Source organism: Moschus berezovskii, chromosome 21 (genome assembly GCF_049115385.1).
Source record: "Moschus berezovskii isolate FMDL1 chromosome 21, NW_MosBer_1.0, whole genome shotgun sequence".
NCBI classification, from domain to species: Eukaryota; Metazoa; Chordata; class Mammalia; order Artiodactyla; family Moschidae; genus Moschus; species Moschus berezovskii.
This window is the reverse complement of record NC_142480.1, coordinates 39,437,915-39,455,834: the sequence shown is the minus strand read 5'-3', so window position 1 is coordinate 39,455,834 and position 17,920 is coordinate 39,437,915. Positions and strand designations below refer to the sequence as shown.

Here is a 17,920-nt window from a genome sequence, read left to right as displayed (position 1 = left end):
ACTTAGAAAGGGCTAGGAAAAAATGTATGTCTAGGTTCAGCACAAGGCTCCCTTCGTATGGAGGTCAGATCCCCGCAGCTCTGCAGCCTGACAGTGGGGCTGTTCCCAGTAAAACACCTATCTGGGCTGCTCAAAGCCCAGCCTGGGGACCACAGCTCAAGGATCCACCAGCTCCTTGGGAACTTGAGGAGACTCAGGTGAATACTGAATCCTGCAGGCAAGAGCTCCCCAGAGAGGCTGCAGCTCTGCAGTTAGGAGATAGGGGTTGGCCAGGGTGTGCAGGAGGGGAGGGGACCCCACCTAAACAGTCCCAAAGAAGGGTGTGCCAGTTCTGACTTTCACATCTTACTAGCTGTGTGACTCTGAGAAAAAATACTGAACCTCTCTGAGCTCAGTTTCCTCTCCCAAATGAGACTGATAGAAGTGCCTACTCTGCTGCTGCCATGAAGAGAAGATGAAAGAATGCAAGTCAGTCCCTTAGCACAGAACCTGTGCTAAGTGGCTTCGGTCGTGTCCGACTCTTTGTGCCCCTGTGGACTGTAGCCCGTCAGGCTCCTCTGTCCATGGGATTCTCTAGGCAAGAACACTGGAGTGGGTTGCCATTCCAGTCTCCAGGGGAACTTCCCAACCCAGGGCTGGAACTTGCATCTTAGTCTCCTGCATTGATAGGTGATTCTTTACCACTAGCACCACCCAGGAAGCCCAGCACTGAGCCTCGCAAAAGCTGCTCTTATTAAGGGGGCAGATGTGTGGGGATTTAACCCATCTCATAATCCCCTGAAACCTTCTCCCTAACAGTCTTTGGTGCAGATAGTTACTTTCTCTCAGTTTTATGGAAATGGCAATTTTGAGGCCCCTGCCCATCTGTGGTTGCTCAATATCCTCTTCCACACAGAGGCCAGGCTCTTGGAGCCTCTGGGGAATTGTGAAAATAAGACCCAGGGCCAGACTGGCACCCAGTGGGCACTCAAGCCATGGTGAATCTGGATCTTATTGCAGCTGAGTTCCAGAGCCTTCCCCTCCACCCTTCAAAACCCTGGAGGCTGCACGAGATGGAGTTGGGCAGAGCATGACCCACGGGCCAGGCTTGTGGGAGTCCATGAGGCCGGCTTGCCACTGTCCTCGGACCCAGTGCCTGGGGTCCCTTGGGCAACTGTGCTGAGAAGCCGCCTCAGTCTCTCCCAGATTGTCCCTGTCTCCTAATCCCCAGCCCTAGATGCTAAACTCCCAAGGGCAGACCACTCAGCTCAGGCCTAGGCCTAAGGGGAGTTTAAAAGTCTGAGACCAGCTAGAAATTGTCCTCATCCAGGAAGTCCACCCTGATCACCCAATTCCCAGATAGCATGCCTTCCTTCTTCAGCCTCAGTGTGTCCCTCACCCAGAGCCTGTCTGCCCTCAGACTAGGAGTTCCTGGAGGGCAGGAAAGAAACCTGTCCATCTCAGTATCCCCAGCAGCCTGGCCCTGCACAAAGGATGGGGAGTCCAGATGCACCCCTAGCCTGGCTGTCCCCACAGCTTTTGGAAGTCCTGGTAAGTCTGAATGGCCTTGCTGCCTCCCCTACAGTTGCCTACTCCCTCCCCACCCCTCCATTAGAGCTGGTAACTTGCCCCCACCTCGCTCTGGCCTGGCCGCTGGCTGCCAGCCCTCGCTGATAGGACCCTCTCTGGGATTCCCTACCCATCTGTGTGAAATCTGCTGAGTCTCTGTGCCCTACTGCTGCAGGGCTGCCAGTACTAATTCAGGTTAAGCAACTAAGGCCAACGGGATTGGAGATTACTTCTTTCTTCTTGGAAACACCCTGGACACCAAATGCTCTGGGGACACCAAGCTTGCACCACTTTAGCTCCCTTCCTGCCCTTCAAGTTGCAAAACACCAAAGCCGTCACCCACAGCCAAGACGTCTGAGCTCCAGGGCTTTGCTGTGCACATTCCCCGGGTGCTGACGGCTGCTCCGAGAGCACTGCGGAGACAGAATTATCTAGTCAGGAAAGCAAGCCTGAGCAAGCCAATGGGACCTGCCAGAGGTGAGACCCAGCGACACAGCAAGTCAGCGAGCTGCCCTGGATCCCAAGACGAGATGCTGGAGTTGCCTGGGCCCAGCTGGCCCTTCTCCTGGGCTCTCTTGGTGCCTTTCGAATGCTTCCCCTCAAAAATCGGTCAATCTGGGGTCCCCCTGATGGCCCAGTGACTAAGACTCCGCACTCCCAATGCAGGGGGCCCGGGTTCAATCTCTGGTTGGGGAATTAGATCCCACTTGTCTCAACTAAGATCCCGAGCAGTCAAAAAAAAAAGAAATCAGTCAATCCTTTCCTTGGTCCTAGCCTTTCTTCATCTCTGAGGAAGAGCAGAGAGGCAGAGTCCAGGAAAGTACACATTACAGGCCAGATCCCTGCCAAGGCCACCCCGAGACACCCAGCCTGGGAGAGGGGCAGCTGCGAGCCCCACCAGGGTGAGGCGAGTGGCATCTGGTCTCCAGGACGCCAGGCAGCAGGGGAGTGGGGTATCCAGAGCCCTGGGCTGGCGTCACCATCTCTTTGGTCTCAGCTCCCTCACCAACAAAGAGCATGGTGACTGAGCCCCGTTTCTGCCTCCAGTCCATGACAATGTTTGTGACAGAGCAGAGAGGTCCTGATTCTGTCACTGCCCTCACACCAGGCCTGACCTTTCCCCAGGAAACCCAGGTCAGAAGAAAAGCTGAGGGAGGAGACCTTGGAAGAAAGGCCCCAGTCCTCTTCCCCTTCCTCCTGTCCCCGATTCTGGCCTCTTTTACTGCCCCATTCGGGGAACCTTAGAAGGGGCCTCCCCAGCCAGTCCCACTTCAAATACTACCACCTGCTCCTGCTAAATCCACAATCCTTGTCTGAAAACACCAGGCATACCTACGTTGGAGATCATCCTACAAAATCCTCAACCAGTCCAAACTCTACCACCCAAAAGTCAACTTGCTCTCTCCCTGACCGGCTCCTACCCAAACCCCCGAGGGAGCCCGGCGGGCGGGGGCGCCTCCGGGACCCAGCCCTAACCCTGGCTTCTCTGGGGGAAGCTGGGAAAGCTCTGAGAAAACCAGCACCTCTGAGGGATCTCATTTCCCTGGGCAGGTGACACAGACCAGAGACACGATGGCAACATGGACCGTCCAAGGACATCTCAGAGCTGGGGAGGCAGCGAGCTGCTCCTCTGGGCACCGGTCACTTCCATTTTTTTAAACTTCCCGTTGTTGCTACAATATTGTTGTACAGCCAATAAAAGTGAACAAAAGCTGCGTTGTTGCTATCATTTTGATGACTCTCCAGGGTAAATGACAACCCTTGCCTCCCTCAAGGTGCAATTATCTGGAAGTGAACGTCATTAGAAGAGCATGTGGTCTCCCAAGTCTTCAAAAACAACTCTGCCAGTGCCTGCCGGCCAGCCTGCCCCTTGGCCCAGCAAGAAACTGCCTCAACCCACTTGGAAACTCCAACGCCTTGTTTATCTGGGCCTCCTCTCCTCCTTCACCAACCCCAAGCCGAGATTCCAGGTACCCAACACGTGCACCAAATGAGGCCCCAGGAGTCTTTCCATCGCTGACTTCTCTTCTTCCCAAGTTTCCTAAAGAGAAAAACCTTCCTCCCACCGCCTTCCATCAAGCTTGGCCCTGATGGCCGTGAAAGGAGAAGGGACGTAGTGGGGCCTCTGGGGACACGGAGATCAGTATTTCCACCTGGCCTGTCCCCCCAGGTTTTGTCCTGTGGGTCACCTGGCTTGCTTCGTAGTATTCTGTTAACCCCCTCCAGCACTCCCAGTACAGCTACATCCCTGTCCCGCCCACCCAGTCCTGCCCCACAGCCTCCCAGCCAGCTCACCTGGAGGATTCAACTGGGCATCTTTCACCTTCTCTGGGGTCGAGAGTTTGAGAGCATGGCTTAGGGGCTCTTTGGAGAGTGTCTGCCCATCAGTCAGGGAGCTAGAGGAGTAAGGGGAAAACAACTGTTAGAAGATGACAGGCTGGCCTGGGCTCCCGATGCTGGTCCAGAACACGTCAAGAACCCCCGGGGGTGATACTGGCATCATTGCATCCTAGGAGGCTCAGGGGACAAGACCTTACTATTTGCAGGAGTTAACCTCACCCCCATGCCACGCTCTCCCTTCAGTTTCTAAGGGCTCAGTAGAAAGAAAAATCAGGCCCTGCTCTACTCTAATTTGCTGTGTGACTCTGGGAAAGCACATGACTCTCTCTGGGCTCAGTGTCCCCATCTGGACAAGGAAAGGCTTGGAGTCTGGCATGCAAGATTTGAGGATTGGGAGGTACCTCCAAGTCCCTCACTCCCACACCCACCAGCCCTCAGGCACCGAGAATAACCGTTCTTAGAAACTCATAGCAGAGCTGAGGATACTCCTACAGCTCTCATGTGTCCTAAGCTGGCCCCCAAATGAGGCCCTCTTCTCAGTGGTGTCTGTGAGGGTGCCCTGTGTCAATTCCCTGATGGAGAGAACAGACATGGGACCAGGGAAACCTGTGGCTCTTGCCATTTGTCTTCACTCCTGCTCTAGATCCCCTTGCCTTCAAGGCTTGGTGGCCCTGGACAATGAATCCTCTTCTGGTCAACACAGCCCACGGGGTTATTGGGCCTCTGCTATATACTCAGTCTCACCGCTCCTCCTCATGTTTCCTCCTCAGGGTTCAACTGGCCAGACCTCAACCTTCTGGGTGGATGAGCAGATGGGGTTCAGTATACACCTCAGGGTCAAGCAAGGCTATGGTGTTACTCAACTCTGGGGACACGTGTCACAGGGATAGGCTATATAAACAGAGCCTGCAGTTGTGCAGTGTGTAATCTGTACAGCTGGTCTTGGCAGCCCTGAGGCAGGACCCTGGCTTCAAAGAGTCCCACCTGTCTGTCAGGGTGGAGCTGGTCCCGTCCCTGCCCAGTTCCCAGGCACCTGGCTCAGTTACCTGCTTTTCACATTCGGTCTTACTTCTTGCTGGTACCGCAGGTTCAAACTGAGTTTGCGAACACACTCAGGCCCACCTGGCGGTAGTCTGTTTAAGAACCTGAGATAGGTTTTAAAGCAAAAGACATCATGAGGTTTTGAAAGGGGGAGGGTGAGGAGGAGGGAGATGGGGTGCCAGGCTGGTCCCCTTCTTGGGAACTTTGTGAGCAAGGCTGGGCCACAGGGCTGGAGCAGCCCTTCTGTTGCTATGGTAACCTGCTCCAGGAGGCTGCCAGAAGGACTGAAAAGCATGCTTCTGGGATGAAGCCTGTTGTGTCAGCAGAGGGAAATGGAGGGTTCTGAAAACTGTAGGACGTGTCCTGCTGACTTTGGATCATTGGTCACTGCCACTACTCTCTTGGGTCGTTGAGTAAAACCTGCCTCCGCTTTGGGACGAAGAAGACTGTGATGTCACCAAAAGACCCCTGAGCTCTGGGCTCAGGCAATTACAGGGCAAGTTGGGGGACACACACCCAACTAGGCTGAGGGTCCCAGACTGGGAGTCTGGGGGTGGGGATGGTATCCTGTGAGCTCGGTATCACATCCATGCTCTATCTTGGTCCCTGTCCTCAAAAGATAGGGCTGCCTGCTTAAAGTGATCAACTTTTGAAATCCCACTGGGTAGCCACCCCCAAATTAGCCAGGGCCATCATTGGTTATAATCTCCCACCATCGTAACTGTTGCCTCACAAACAAGCTTGTTTTTCAATCCCCACCATCAAAAGGTACAGGCAGCGTTTCTGCCACCTAAGCAAATTTGTGTAAACCGGTTCTGGTTTTAAAATAGCTAAACAAACATGGAATGAAAGGACACCTCAGGAAGCCAAGGGCCAAGCCTAACCATCAGATGAGAAGCTTCTTCAGTCCATGGGGAGGAGAGACAGTCGGAAGCAACTTCCTGTGAGGGCCTTTCCTGAAGCATCTGCCCCCTGATCCCGCCCCACTGCAGCAGCAAGCCTCTCGTGACTCAGTCACCTTTGCTGTCCTCTCCTCTCCCATGTCCTGTCCTTTCCCTACCTCCAGGAGAGGGTAGATCCTGTCCCCCTGCCTGTACCTGGTGGGACAAGAACCCCTTGAGGATGGCCCACGGAGGGTCTTACTCAGCCCTCTATGGGCCTGAAGAATATTGGATGCTAAAGACAAGGTCAAAATCTAATTATTCAAATGAGTAAAGAGTACTCTGCCCCTTGGCTCGAACCTTCAAGATTTAGTCCACTTAAGGGGAGGGCACCCTTGTCCATCAACTGAAACAGAATGTGCTGGACCTTCCGATGACTTTTTCATGCTCACCCAGGGTCATACTAGTAACAGACTCTACCAGTTTGGCTTGTAACACAGAAGTGAGTCAAACTGCAGGGCGTGGAGGGCCATCTGTCCTTTCCTGAGGTGGCTGCTGCCTCACGTGTCACTGCTGGCCATGCTGGTCTTTAGTCTTTAATCCTCACCTGAATCACTAGTGGTCACTTTTGGCCACTGTCACTGTGCTGGCCTCTAGTGACTCACCTCCCTCCTACTCTGCGGGGGTTTTTTGGTAGCAGACTAGTAAATAAAATAGCCAAGCTTGTTAGAATTGTTAAGTCACCGGAGAAAGAAATGGCAAACCATTCCAGGACTATTGCCTGGAAAATCGCATGGATGGAGGAGCCTGGTAGGCTACAGTCCATGGGGTCGCAAAGAGTTGGACACGGCTGAGCGAATTCACTTCACTTCACTTCTTCAGGGCCTCAAAAAGTTAGTTACATTTCCCAGCAATTCTATTCCTAGGTATCTACCCAAGAGAACTGAAAACACATTTCAAAAATAATAAATACAACATGAATTAAAACAAAAAAAAAGAATTGTTAAGTCAGAGGAGATGGCTTCCAAAGTGGAATTTACAATGTTTTCCTCAAGGAAAAGAGATCTGGGGAGAAATCGCTTCTGTTTTGACTCCTCAAGAGCAATTTGGGCCCCTTCTGATTCTTGCTGCTGTTCCAGAAATCTCAAGTGACAGGTAAATCATTGTGACAGGGGAAGTGTGAATATTATATAGTCAACCCAAGGAGCCAGTCAAAGGTGAGGGACACAGTATTCCCGTCACTCTGGAATCCTCGACTACACCTGGAACGTGCATCTCCAGAACTTGGCTCAGTGTCACAGGAGTAAGTTCTAAGTAGCAGAATGACAGTGATGATGAGAGAACAGCCCAAGTAGCTGACTTGCCTCTGCTTTTCCATTCCTAGGAGAAAGAGGGAAACCTGCAAAGGATCCCTGATGAGGACACAAAGGTGGCGTTGGTGGTAAAGAACCCACCTGCTAATGCAGGAAACATAAGAGATGTGGGTTCGAAAGATCCCCTGGAGGAGGGACACAGCAACCCACTCCAGTATTCTTGCCTGGAGAATTCCATGGACAGAGGAGCCTGGCGGGCTACGGTCCATGTGGTCTCAAAGTCGGACACGACTGAGGCGACTCAGCACGAGGATGCAAATTGCTCTCAACCCCGATTCACACACATGGACTGTGAGCATCTTGCCTTACTCGCTTCCACAGAAGCAAAAACGCCTTCAGCATCTGCCCAATAGTAGCATGGGGAGCAAGAAAACACTTGGAGGGCATGTACGAGCAGGTATATTGTGAGGTGTGTGGGATAAGCAGAGGAGTCTGGGAGGGCTTGCACTCTCCTTTGCCTGAACTGGCTCTCCTTTCTCCTCCTATCTTTCCAGAAGATCTGATGGGAATCATTTAAAGACAGAGCCTGCCAATAGCTTCCTTCAGCTTCTCCTCTGGGAAGTCCTGGATGATCCCCAACACCCCCTCACCCTTGTAGCCCTCAAACATGCAGCTTTGGACTTTGAAGGCCACATGGAGCTTGGGAAACTTCTTGAGAGTAGGGGTCATGCCTGATTCAACCCTGTCCTCTGGCCCTAAGTGTTCTCTGGCAGGCAGATGGAGCTCAGTAAATGTTTGTTGGATCTAATTCTGCTCAAGTCGTCACTATATGTGTGACATTTAAGTCGAGGGGGGCCTTCATTTTCCACGTGAACCCCACGTGGATGGAGATCCAGCTCCTATTTATTTCTGCTGCCCTTTGTTCCCATTCAGCACTCTGCTCTGTATGCAGTAAGTACTCCATAAATGCTTTCTTGAAACAATAGAGCACTCAGATTTACCAGAGTTGACCTGCCTGGGTTCAAGTCACTTTACTTGCTGTACAACCTTGGGCAAGTCATGCACCTCTCTGAGCCTCAAGTTTTCTGCCTAAATCTTATGGCTATTGTGAGGATAACATGATACATGTAGTGCTTAGGCTCTCACAAATCTTTTGGTGAATAAGTAGGAGGAAATTATTTGGTGAGATTAGGAGGGTTACTAAAAAGGGTGAAAAGTCCCAAGCCAAGTCTGGGGGTCCAGGTACCCTGCCGAGCCCAAGAACTCTCCTCCCTGGAAGGCAGTGTGGGGGCCAGGAGGTGGAAGGAGGGTAGGGTCCTTGTTCCTTACACGGTCCTCAAGATGGAGCTGGCAGACCTGAGCAGGAGTGCCTCTGGCATGGTCCCCGAGAGGTGGCCACACCCTGCAAGCTCACCCCGGAGAGAACGAGAACCTCAGAGAGCCTGTTCAGGCGTCCCCTGGGAGAGCCGCATCAGCCCCAGAGAGGCCCAGCACCACCGAACTGCCCTGCAACAGAGACGCAGAGTGAGTCACGCTGTGGCCTGGCCAGGTCTGGGGCGACTGCCCTCCTTCCAGGGCCTGACTCACGGGTTCCCAGCCTCGGTGCCTCTCTGTAATTCACCGCCACCTAAGCCCACATGCTCTGATCACATTGGGAACAACATAGCCTCGCAGCAGGTGGCTGCCTTGGGCCCCAGGGCCAATCAATTACCAGGACGAGCATAAACGTCAGATTCCCGGCCTCCTGACTCCTGTCCACTGTTAGTAAACCCCTGCCGCCACCACCACTCTTTCCCACCCCTTTCTCGTTCTGGTTCTCACCTCTCTCTGTCCTGGGGGCAAAGGGAGAACCTGTCTCCTACATGCTGCAGGGTATTTTCAATGGAGGGCATTGCCCAAATACTTCCCCAAATCCTAAAACCTCCCGAGCAGGGAGGGGAGCTGTGCCTCCTTCTGATCCCATGGTCCTGGGCACACCGCTGGTCCCTCTGCACAGCTGGAGCTCCCAACGGCAGTGGCCTCCCGGCTGCCCCGCACAGCGGACCCCGCACTCCATACCACTCTTTAGTTGGCCTGACCTGCCTGTCTCATCTCAAAGATAAGGCTCCCCTGGCATCTCTCTTGTGTTCCCTGATTCCCAGCTGGAAGACCCCCACCGAGGACTTACAGTGATGGACTGTGCACCTCCAGGGAGGGTCTGGCTGCCACAGAGTGCTCACCTTTCTTCTTGGGGCTGGTAGGCACAGGGCATAGCATTCGCTCTGCTCCTTCAGCTAAGGCATCATAGGTGTGGGAGCCAGTGCTGCAGGGTCCCTGGTTCCAGGTGATGAGGCAGTGGGGCTGGGCGGGAGTGGGGACCCGCCCCAGTCTGCCCTGGCACTGCTGGTGAGGTGTGGCCACAGATACCTCTGGCCTACCTGGCACAGGTCCTTGCTGCCCACCTGTGAGGCTTACATAAAGAAGGGCGGGAGGCAAGGGAGGGGCCTGCCGATGCCAGTGGGTGTGTTGTCTATCATCCTTGGCAGAGACGCAGGAAGACACTGTTCCTGCTGCAGGGCTTTCTACCTGGAGCTGGTGCTGGGCCCCAGGGGTTAGGCAGGCAACCTGACCTTTATTTGCTTTCAAACTTTTCTTTATTAAGTACACTTATTGCGCCAATTGTTTTATATGTGTTGGCTCTTCGCATCTCCCAACAGCCCAATGTGGATTAATGGTGCCATTTCCCAGGTGAGGTGACAGAAGCCCAGAGAGCTTTATTTTGTTTTTTTTCTCCTTCCTCTGTTATTCTCCCCCTTTTTAAAATTGGAGGATAATTGCTTTCCAACGTTGTGTTGGTTTCTGCCTCACGGCAACGTGAATCAGTCATCATTTTATATATATATATATATATATATATATATATATATATATATATATATATATATACACATATACATAATTGTATATATACATGGGCTTCTCTTGTGGCTCAGCTGGTAAAGAATCCACCTGTAATGTGGGAGACCTGGGTTTGATTCCTGGGTTAGGAAGATCCCTTGGAAAAGGGAAAGGTTACATATATTCCCTTCCTCTTAAACCTCCCTCCTGCCTCCCATCCTACCCTTCTAGGTCCTCACAGAGCACCAGGCTGGGCTCCTTTGTTATACAGCAACTTCCCACCAACCATATATTTCACAAATGATGGTGTATAAATGTGAATGTTACTTGAGAGCTTTAGATATGTTCGATGTCACACGCCCAGCAAGAGGCAGAGATGTCATTTGAAATCCAGCTTTCCATAACTGGCTTTGAAAGCAGGACATCATGTAAGCTGGCTTTGACCATTATTTGCATCATAAAGCTCAGCTGACAGCTCCACCTCACGTGGCCTCTAGAGAGCCCCTCTTCCATGGAAACAGTATCTCTGCTTGTTGCCCTTTGCCCTCTAATGCCCTCGCCACTTCCACCTCATTCCAGAGACTCTTGGGTTTGTGGCGTTGTATCTGCATTTTCTAGAACCTGGGCCCTGCTCTCTGGAAACACCCCTCCCAATCACTGTGCTATTTCACCTGCCAATCCCGAATCCACTTCCCACCTGAGTTGTCACCCGCCAGCTGCCTCTGGGGTGAGCAGGTGTTGGAAGAGGTGAAAAAACAGAGGCCACTGGGTGTTAGGGGAACATTTAAGCAAGCCCTAAACTGAAGGCTCAGATGCAGGGCACAGCAGTAGGATGGGGCAGGGGCTATTCCAAGGCTCTCCACCCGTTCAGATGGCAGATGACTCCCAGATTGCTACGCTAAGCTGGCGTGTCACTACCAGCACACCAACTTCAAGAGAATTCTCCCCTTTCAAATGCCAATTTCTTAACAGCCTTTTTCTTTACAGTGATCCTCGGCCACTACCACTTCAGGGCACCTGACAATTCAGGTCTGGGGTGCTGCCCCTGAGCCTCTCATGGGTCGGGAGCCCCTTTGAGAACCTGCTGGAAGCCCTCCACTCACCCCTATCCATGTGCCTAAATGCTCTTGCAGTTTCAGGGCACCCAGGGTGCTTTGGAAATCCATACACCCCAACCCCAGTGAACCCCAGAAAGAAATGTGGATCCTCCTTCTGTCCTAAAGAGGGTGTGGACTGCCCCACTTTTTCCCTCTTCCCCCCACTTTCCTGGAGAGGACAGAGCATTGATGTTGGAGTTGGCACTGGGGATCAATGTTGGGGGGCATGGTGGGAGAAATGTCCTCACTTTGAGGGGCTAACAGGAATGCATGCCCAGATCCCTCAAACCCTCCCAGGCAGCTCGACAACTCCTCTAAATATAGAGTTTCCAAACTGATTGAGGAGGCTGGGCAAATGGGCTTATTCTAGGCAGGAGGACTTGGGAAATGTGTCATCTTCCTTTTCTATCCCCTCTCAAAAACTGCAAGCTTGCCTTCCCTGGCAGATGTTTCCTACTGTTCTTCAGACCCTTCCTCCTCCAGGAAACCCTTTGGGAAGGACCCCCAGCTCTCATGCTTCTTGCTGGAGCCATGCTGGCTGTGTCCCTCCCAGGGCACTTAATATTTAGAGCCTGGGTGTTACTTTTTAAAACCGAATTGTCTACTATGAAATAAAAATCTTAAGCCCATATTCTCAGAGTTGGAAATGATCTCTGCCTGCCCCATGACTGCCAGCTCCAGGGGGCTCCTCCTTCCTACTACAATTACTGAGTACCTCCTCTGCAGACATTGCTGGGGGCCTGTGGGGCGGAGGCGAGCCCTTGTCTCAAAGGCAGAGCCTGGTCCCTGCCTCGATGTCTTAGAGACGATGGAATTGACAGTTAATAAGCAAAGATGTTTTCAAGGTCACTGTGGGGTCACCAGACCAGGCTGGGCTAAGGGTACAAAGAAATTGAAGGAACAAAGTTGGATGGGGGTAAAGGTTTACTTAACATGAGGCAGAGGACAAGTGCCCCAGGCAGTGGTGCAGCAGAGGAAGTTGGTAGGGACAGGAGAGTGTCAAAGTGTCACAGACTCAGGCTGTGGACCGAGCCCAGGCCTGGGACCCCAGCCCACAGAGGGAGCTTGTCCAAAGCAGAGATCTTCTGGGGACACACGGACTCTCAGAAAGGGTGAGGGAGGGGTGGCCCAAGACGTATCTTGCCAAGTCCTTCAGAAGGAACATATTCGGGGCAGGCACCTGGGGCCCTTGACTGTGATTGATCCCCAGTGCAAGGAGACTCAGTGTTTTTCCTCCGTCTTTGCCTAACAGGAGTGCTTGCTGAGAGGCCAAAGGCTTGTCTCAGCTTCATCTTGGCTCCTGCCATGGTGGGTGGGGCTGTCCCACCAGCCAGCTGACTTCTAACCCAATCTGCAGCACTGAATGCTTAACCTTCTCAAACCAATCACACAGCCTACAGGGTCACACCAAGGTCCTCTGCGTGGCCTAGGAGGAGTCTGGTCATGCCCTAGACAGGTCCCTGGACAATGGGATATGTAGATTCTAGTTCAGATTCCACCTCAGTTGGATAACCTTGGGAAAGTCCCTGGTCATCTCTGGGGCTCGGTTTCCCCAGGCAAGTCACAGGCAGAGGGCTTTCCAGTTTTCTGTCTATGACTGGTGATTTGGATGTCTGGGCTGGAATTCTGCTGTGCCAGGCAAGGACAAGGCTATAGGACTGGGAGTTTCTGGACTCCAAGGCCTGAGAACCTGGGGAGGAACAAGGCAAGAAAAATGATAGTAACGGCTAATAATCAACACGTTTGCCCTACTAACTGCGTGCCAGGCAGTGCTCTGCACACCTTATACATATATTGACACGTTCAGTCCTCTCAACAGCCTGATGAGGTAGCTCCTATCACTAACCTCACTTTACAGATGAGGAAACTGAGGTACAGGAGATTATGTAACTTGCCAAAGGTCTTTTGGTTAGTAGAGTAGGATGCAAACTTGGGCAGGTTCAGTGTTTATGCTGTTAACAGGCTGTCCTTGATAGTCTCAGGCCTGCTGGGTGATTTGAGTGGGTGAGGCAGGGGCAAAAGCAAGGGAGTGGAGAAAGGGGGGCGTCCCGTGGTCCTCTGAACTCCCACTCCCGAGTATTCATCATTAGATGTTTTTTATTACACCCTTCCTCCAAAATTTTGAAAAATTTGGGGTAGAAGCAAGGTTTAAAACCTCAAATCATTTTCTTCTGTTGTATTGATGACTGACAGAGAGATCTGTCAACTGGTGTTTTGCATCATAATTGGGAGGACAGTATAAAACTTGGAGTTGACACAATTCTGACACACAGCAAAGAAGCTTGCCGTCTCCCATCACACGCCGTTTTTATTTGAAGACCCGCAAGTCTGACTTTGGGTTACGCTTTTTCTCCTGTTATGGCTTCAGTTAGTCCATTTGTAAAATGAAGGGGTGGAAGGGATGGTCTCTAAATTCCAGTTCTGGTGATAGGTGGTTTTCTGTGTTTCTACTCAGAAGATGAGAGGAAGAACACTGCCATTTTTCAGGTTCTGGACAAGTTCTTAGCCAGAGAAACTTCATGGTGTCAGGATAGGGGCAAGGTTGGAGTTTAGACTTCTGCCAACGGGGGTGTTGTACCCCTGCAGCATATGGATGTTGGCTCCCAGACTTGGTCCCTGTCCTGGAGGAGCCCATGGTCTAAAGATGGGCATGAGGGAGACAGGCACATATGTGGCCTACACACACGAGAGACATCTGTGAGCATGGCAGGCAAGGGTGTTGTGCGGTGTGGACACAGAGCGGTGGGAGCCTGATCTCCTAGGAGAAGAGATCATTTCACTTTATTACCAGTGAGAACTAATACTTACTGAACAATTAGTATGTGCCAGGCCCTGTTCCAATTATGTCGTACGTGTCAACACATTTACTTATCTCAACAATCTTATAAAGCAGGTCTGTTCTGTTCTGTTCTGTCGCTCAGTCGTGTCCGACTCTTTGCGACCCCGTGGACTGTAGCCTACCAGGCTTCTCCATCCATGGGATTCTCCAGGCAAGAATACTGGAATGGGTTACCATTTCCTTCTCCAGGGGATCTTCCCGACCCAGGTATCGAACCCGGGTCTCCCGCATTGGAGGCAGACGCATTAACCTCTGAGCCACCAGGTAAAGCAGGTACTAAATTATAATCCCCATTTAAGAGGCAAATGAAGCACAGAGAAATGAAGTAACTTGCTAAAGTCTACAGAGCTTGTAACTCGAATGGCTGGGATTCAAATCTAGGCAATATGGCTCCAGATTTTATGTTATGAACCATAATGTGCACTGCCTAAAATTGAGTGAGGCTCTCGGAGGTTCCTTATTCCTCTCCACATACTTCAGCAGCATGGGATTTGGTAGGAGAAACTGAGTCAGAAAGGCAGAGCACTGTGGTTGAGGCACTAATTTAATGCACATGTAATTTTAAATTCTTCCAATCAATATACTCCTGACATGTCCTGACAATATCCAACATATAATAAAAAACGATCAGACATCTGAAAAATCAGGAAATGTGGGCCAAAATCAAAGGGAAAAAATAGCCAATAGAAACATACTCAGGCATGACACAAACGTTGGAATAAGCTTGCACGCATGCTCAGTTGCTCAGTTCTGCCTGACCCTTTGCGACCCTATGGACTGCAGCCCACCAGGCTTCTCTGTCCATGGAATTTCTCAGGCAAGAATACTGCAGTGGGTTGCCATTTCTTACCCGAGGGGAGCTTCCCGACCCAGGGAGTGAACCCAAGTCTCCTGTGTCTCTTGCATTGGCACGCAGATTCTTTACCATAGAGCCACCTGGGAAGCCCTGGAATAAGCATACAACGACTTTAAAACGGTTACTAACAGTTCAGTCATTTAAAGAAAAAAATGATACAACTGATGAACAGATGGAAAATCACAACATAAAAATAGAAAGTATAAGAAAAATACAATCTCTTAAATGGGAAATTTACCAGATGAGTTTGACAGGAGATTGAAAAGTTCATATACTTGAAAGTTCATTCCCCTTAAGACAGAATAATACAAATTATTCAATCCAAAGAGCAGGCAGAAAAAGATTTTTTAATTGAACAGAACAAAACATTGCTGAAAGAAGATGACAAAAATCTAAGTAAATGCAAAGGCATCTCAAGATCAAGAGACTTGATATTGTAGATCTCAAATTGACCTACAGGTCAACAAGATCCCTACCAAAATCCTAGCTGGTTTTTCTGCAGAAATTAACAAACTGGTGTAAAATTACTCTGAGATTTCGAAAGATCCAGATAGACAAAATTATCTTGAAAAAGAGCAAGTTGGAGGATCCACACTTCTTGATTTCAAAACAGACTATAAACCTACAGTGTCCTGCTTCCATGGTGGCTCAGCAGTAAAGAATCTGCTTGTAATGCAGGAGACGCAGTTTCAGTCCCTGAGTGGGGAAGATCCCCTGGAGGAGGGAATGGCAACCCACTCCAGTATTCTTGCCAGGAAAACCCTATGGACAGAGGAGACTGGCACGCTATAGTCCATAGGTTCACAAAGAGTCAGACACGACTGAAGCGACTGAGCATGCACGCACAGTGTGTCCTTCAATAATCAGGATAAAGTGGTACTGGCATAAAACAGACATATAGATAAATGCAATAGAATATAGAATCCAGAAATCAATCTTCATATTTATAGTCAAATGAGTCTCAACAAGCTGGAATCAAGATTGCTGGCAGAAATATCAATAACTTCAGATAAGCAGATGATACCACACTTATGGCAGAAAATGAAAAACTAAAGAGCCTTTTGATGAAAGTGAAAGACAAGAGTGAAAAAGTTGGCTTAAAACTCAACACTTAGAAAACTAAGATCATGGCATCCAGTCCCATTATGGCAAATAGATGGGGAAACAGTGGAAACAGTGGCAGACTTTAATTTGGGGGGCTCAAAAATCACTGCAGATGGTGTTTGCAGCCATGAAATTAAAAGACGCTTACTCCTTGGAAGGAAAGTTATGACCAAACTAGATAGCATATTAAAAAGCAGAGACAATACTTTGCCAACAAAGATCTGCCTAGTCAAGGTTACAGTTTTTCCAGGACTCATGTGTGGATGTGAGAGTTGGACTGTAAAGAAAGCTGAGTGCTGAAGAATTGATGCTTTTGAACTGTGGTGTTGGAGAAGACTCTTGAGAGTCCCTTGGACAGCAAGGAGATCCAACCAGTCCATCCTAAAGGAAATCAGTCCTGAATATTCATTGGAAGGACTGATGTTGAAGCTGAAACTCCAATACTTTGGCCACCTGATATGAAGAGCTGACTCATCTGAAGAGACCCCGATGCTGGGAAAGATTGAAGACAGGAGGAGAAGGGGACGACAGAGGATGAGCTGGTTGGATGGCATCACCGATGTGATGGACATGAGTTTGAGTAAGTTCCAGGGATTGGTGATGGACAGGGAGGCCTGGTGTGCTGTAGTCCATGGGGTCGCAAAGAGTCAGACACAAGTGAGCGACTGAACTGAGTGCCATGACTGAACAAGGGTGCCATGACAATTCAATGTGGGAAGCATTCTTTTCAACAAGTGGTACTGGGGCAACTCAATATCCATGCGCAAAAGGGTAAAGTTGGACACTTTCCTCACACCATACACAAAAAATTAATTTGAAATGTATCAAAGACCTAAATGTAAGAGCTTAAACTATAAAAATGCTAGAAGAAAATATAAGAATAAATCTATATAGACTTGAATTAGGTAAAACCTTCTTAGCTATGACACCAAAAGCATAAGAAACAAAAATAGACAAATTGGACTACATCAAAATTATACCTTTTTGTGCTTCAAAGGACATCATCAAGAAAGTGAAAAGATAACCCACAGAATGGAAGAAAATATTAGCAAATCATTTATCTGATAAGATAATTAGCAAATCATTTATCAGATATGAGAACTCTAATAATTCAATAAAAAAGAAAAATAACGCAATTGAAACTGGACAAAAGGATTTGAATAGACATTTTTCCAAAGATAAACAAATGGAGAAGAAATGCGTGATGTCCAACATTATCAGCTATCAGAAAATGCAAATCAAAACCAGAATGAGATAACACTTCATACCCACTAGAATGGCTGTATAAAAAAGATGGATACTGGGAATTTCCTCTCTGTGCCATCACTTCCCAGGGCATGGGTTCAGTCCCTGGTCAGAGAACTAAGATCCCATAAGTGAGGATGTGGAGAAATTGGAACTCTTGTACACTGCTGGTGGCAGGTAATGCGGCTGCTTTAAGAAACAGTCTGCTAGTTCCTCAAAAGATTACGCATGGAGTTATATGATCGAACAATTCCACTTTTAGGTTTATATCTGAAATAAAATATGTCCATACAAAAACTTATGCATAAATATTTATTGGAGTATTATTCATAATAGCCAGAAAATAAAAACTCAACTGTTCATCAGCTGGTAAATGGGCAAACTAAATGTGGCATGTCAATACATTGGAATTTATCTGGCCATAAAAAGAATAAAGTACTGATACATGATAGAACATGAATATGAAGCACGAAAACATGCTGAATGAATGAAGCCGTTCACAATAGATGATGTATCATATCAGATCCTTTAAGTGAAACATCCACGCTAAGCAAATCTATATAAACAAAAAGTAGGTTAGTGGTTGCCTAGGGCTGAGGGCTGGAGGGACAATGGAAATGCTAACGGGTTAGAGGTTCATTTCGGGTAATGAAAATACTTTAAAACAGACTGTGATGATGTTTGCGCAAATCTAGAAATATACTAAAAATCATTTGATTTTATACTTAAAATGGGTAAAATTTATGGTGTGCGATTTATATCTCAATAAAGCTGTTATA

General features: G+C 49.3%; 1 protein-coding gene across 4 annotated transcripts in view; it reads right to left on the bottom strand.

Annotated features, from left to right (window-relative positions):
- The window catches only part of ACSBG1 (acyl-CoA synthetase bubblegum family member 1), a 58,994-nt gene that overhangs the window by 26,981 nt on the left and 14,093 nt on the right, over positions 1–17,920 (bottom strand). Inside the window, exons 1-3 of one of the 4 annotated variants that reach the window (XM_055418017.2) lie at positions 9,343–9,575; positions 4,935–5,033; positions 3,844–3,944 (exon numbers count right to left, since the gene is read on the bottom strand). In XM_055418017.2, coding sequence (XP_055273992.2) covers positions 3,844–3,944; positions 4,935–5,033; positions 9,343–9,374 — 232 coding nt within the window. In that variant the 5' untranslated portion in view covers positions 9,375–9,575. Of the gene's footprint in view, positions 1–3,843; positions 3,945–4,934; positions 5,034–8,452; positions 8,626–9,342; positions 9,576–17,920 lie in introns of those variants that run through there. The other 3 variants (XM_088829562.1, XM_055418013.2, XM_055418019.2) reach the window with 3 other exon arrangements.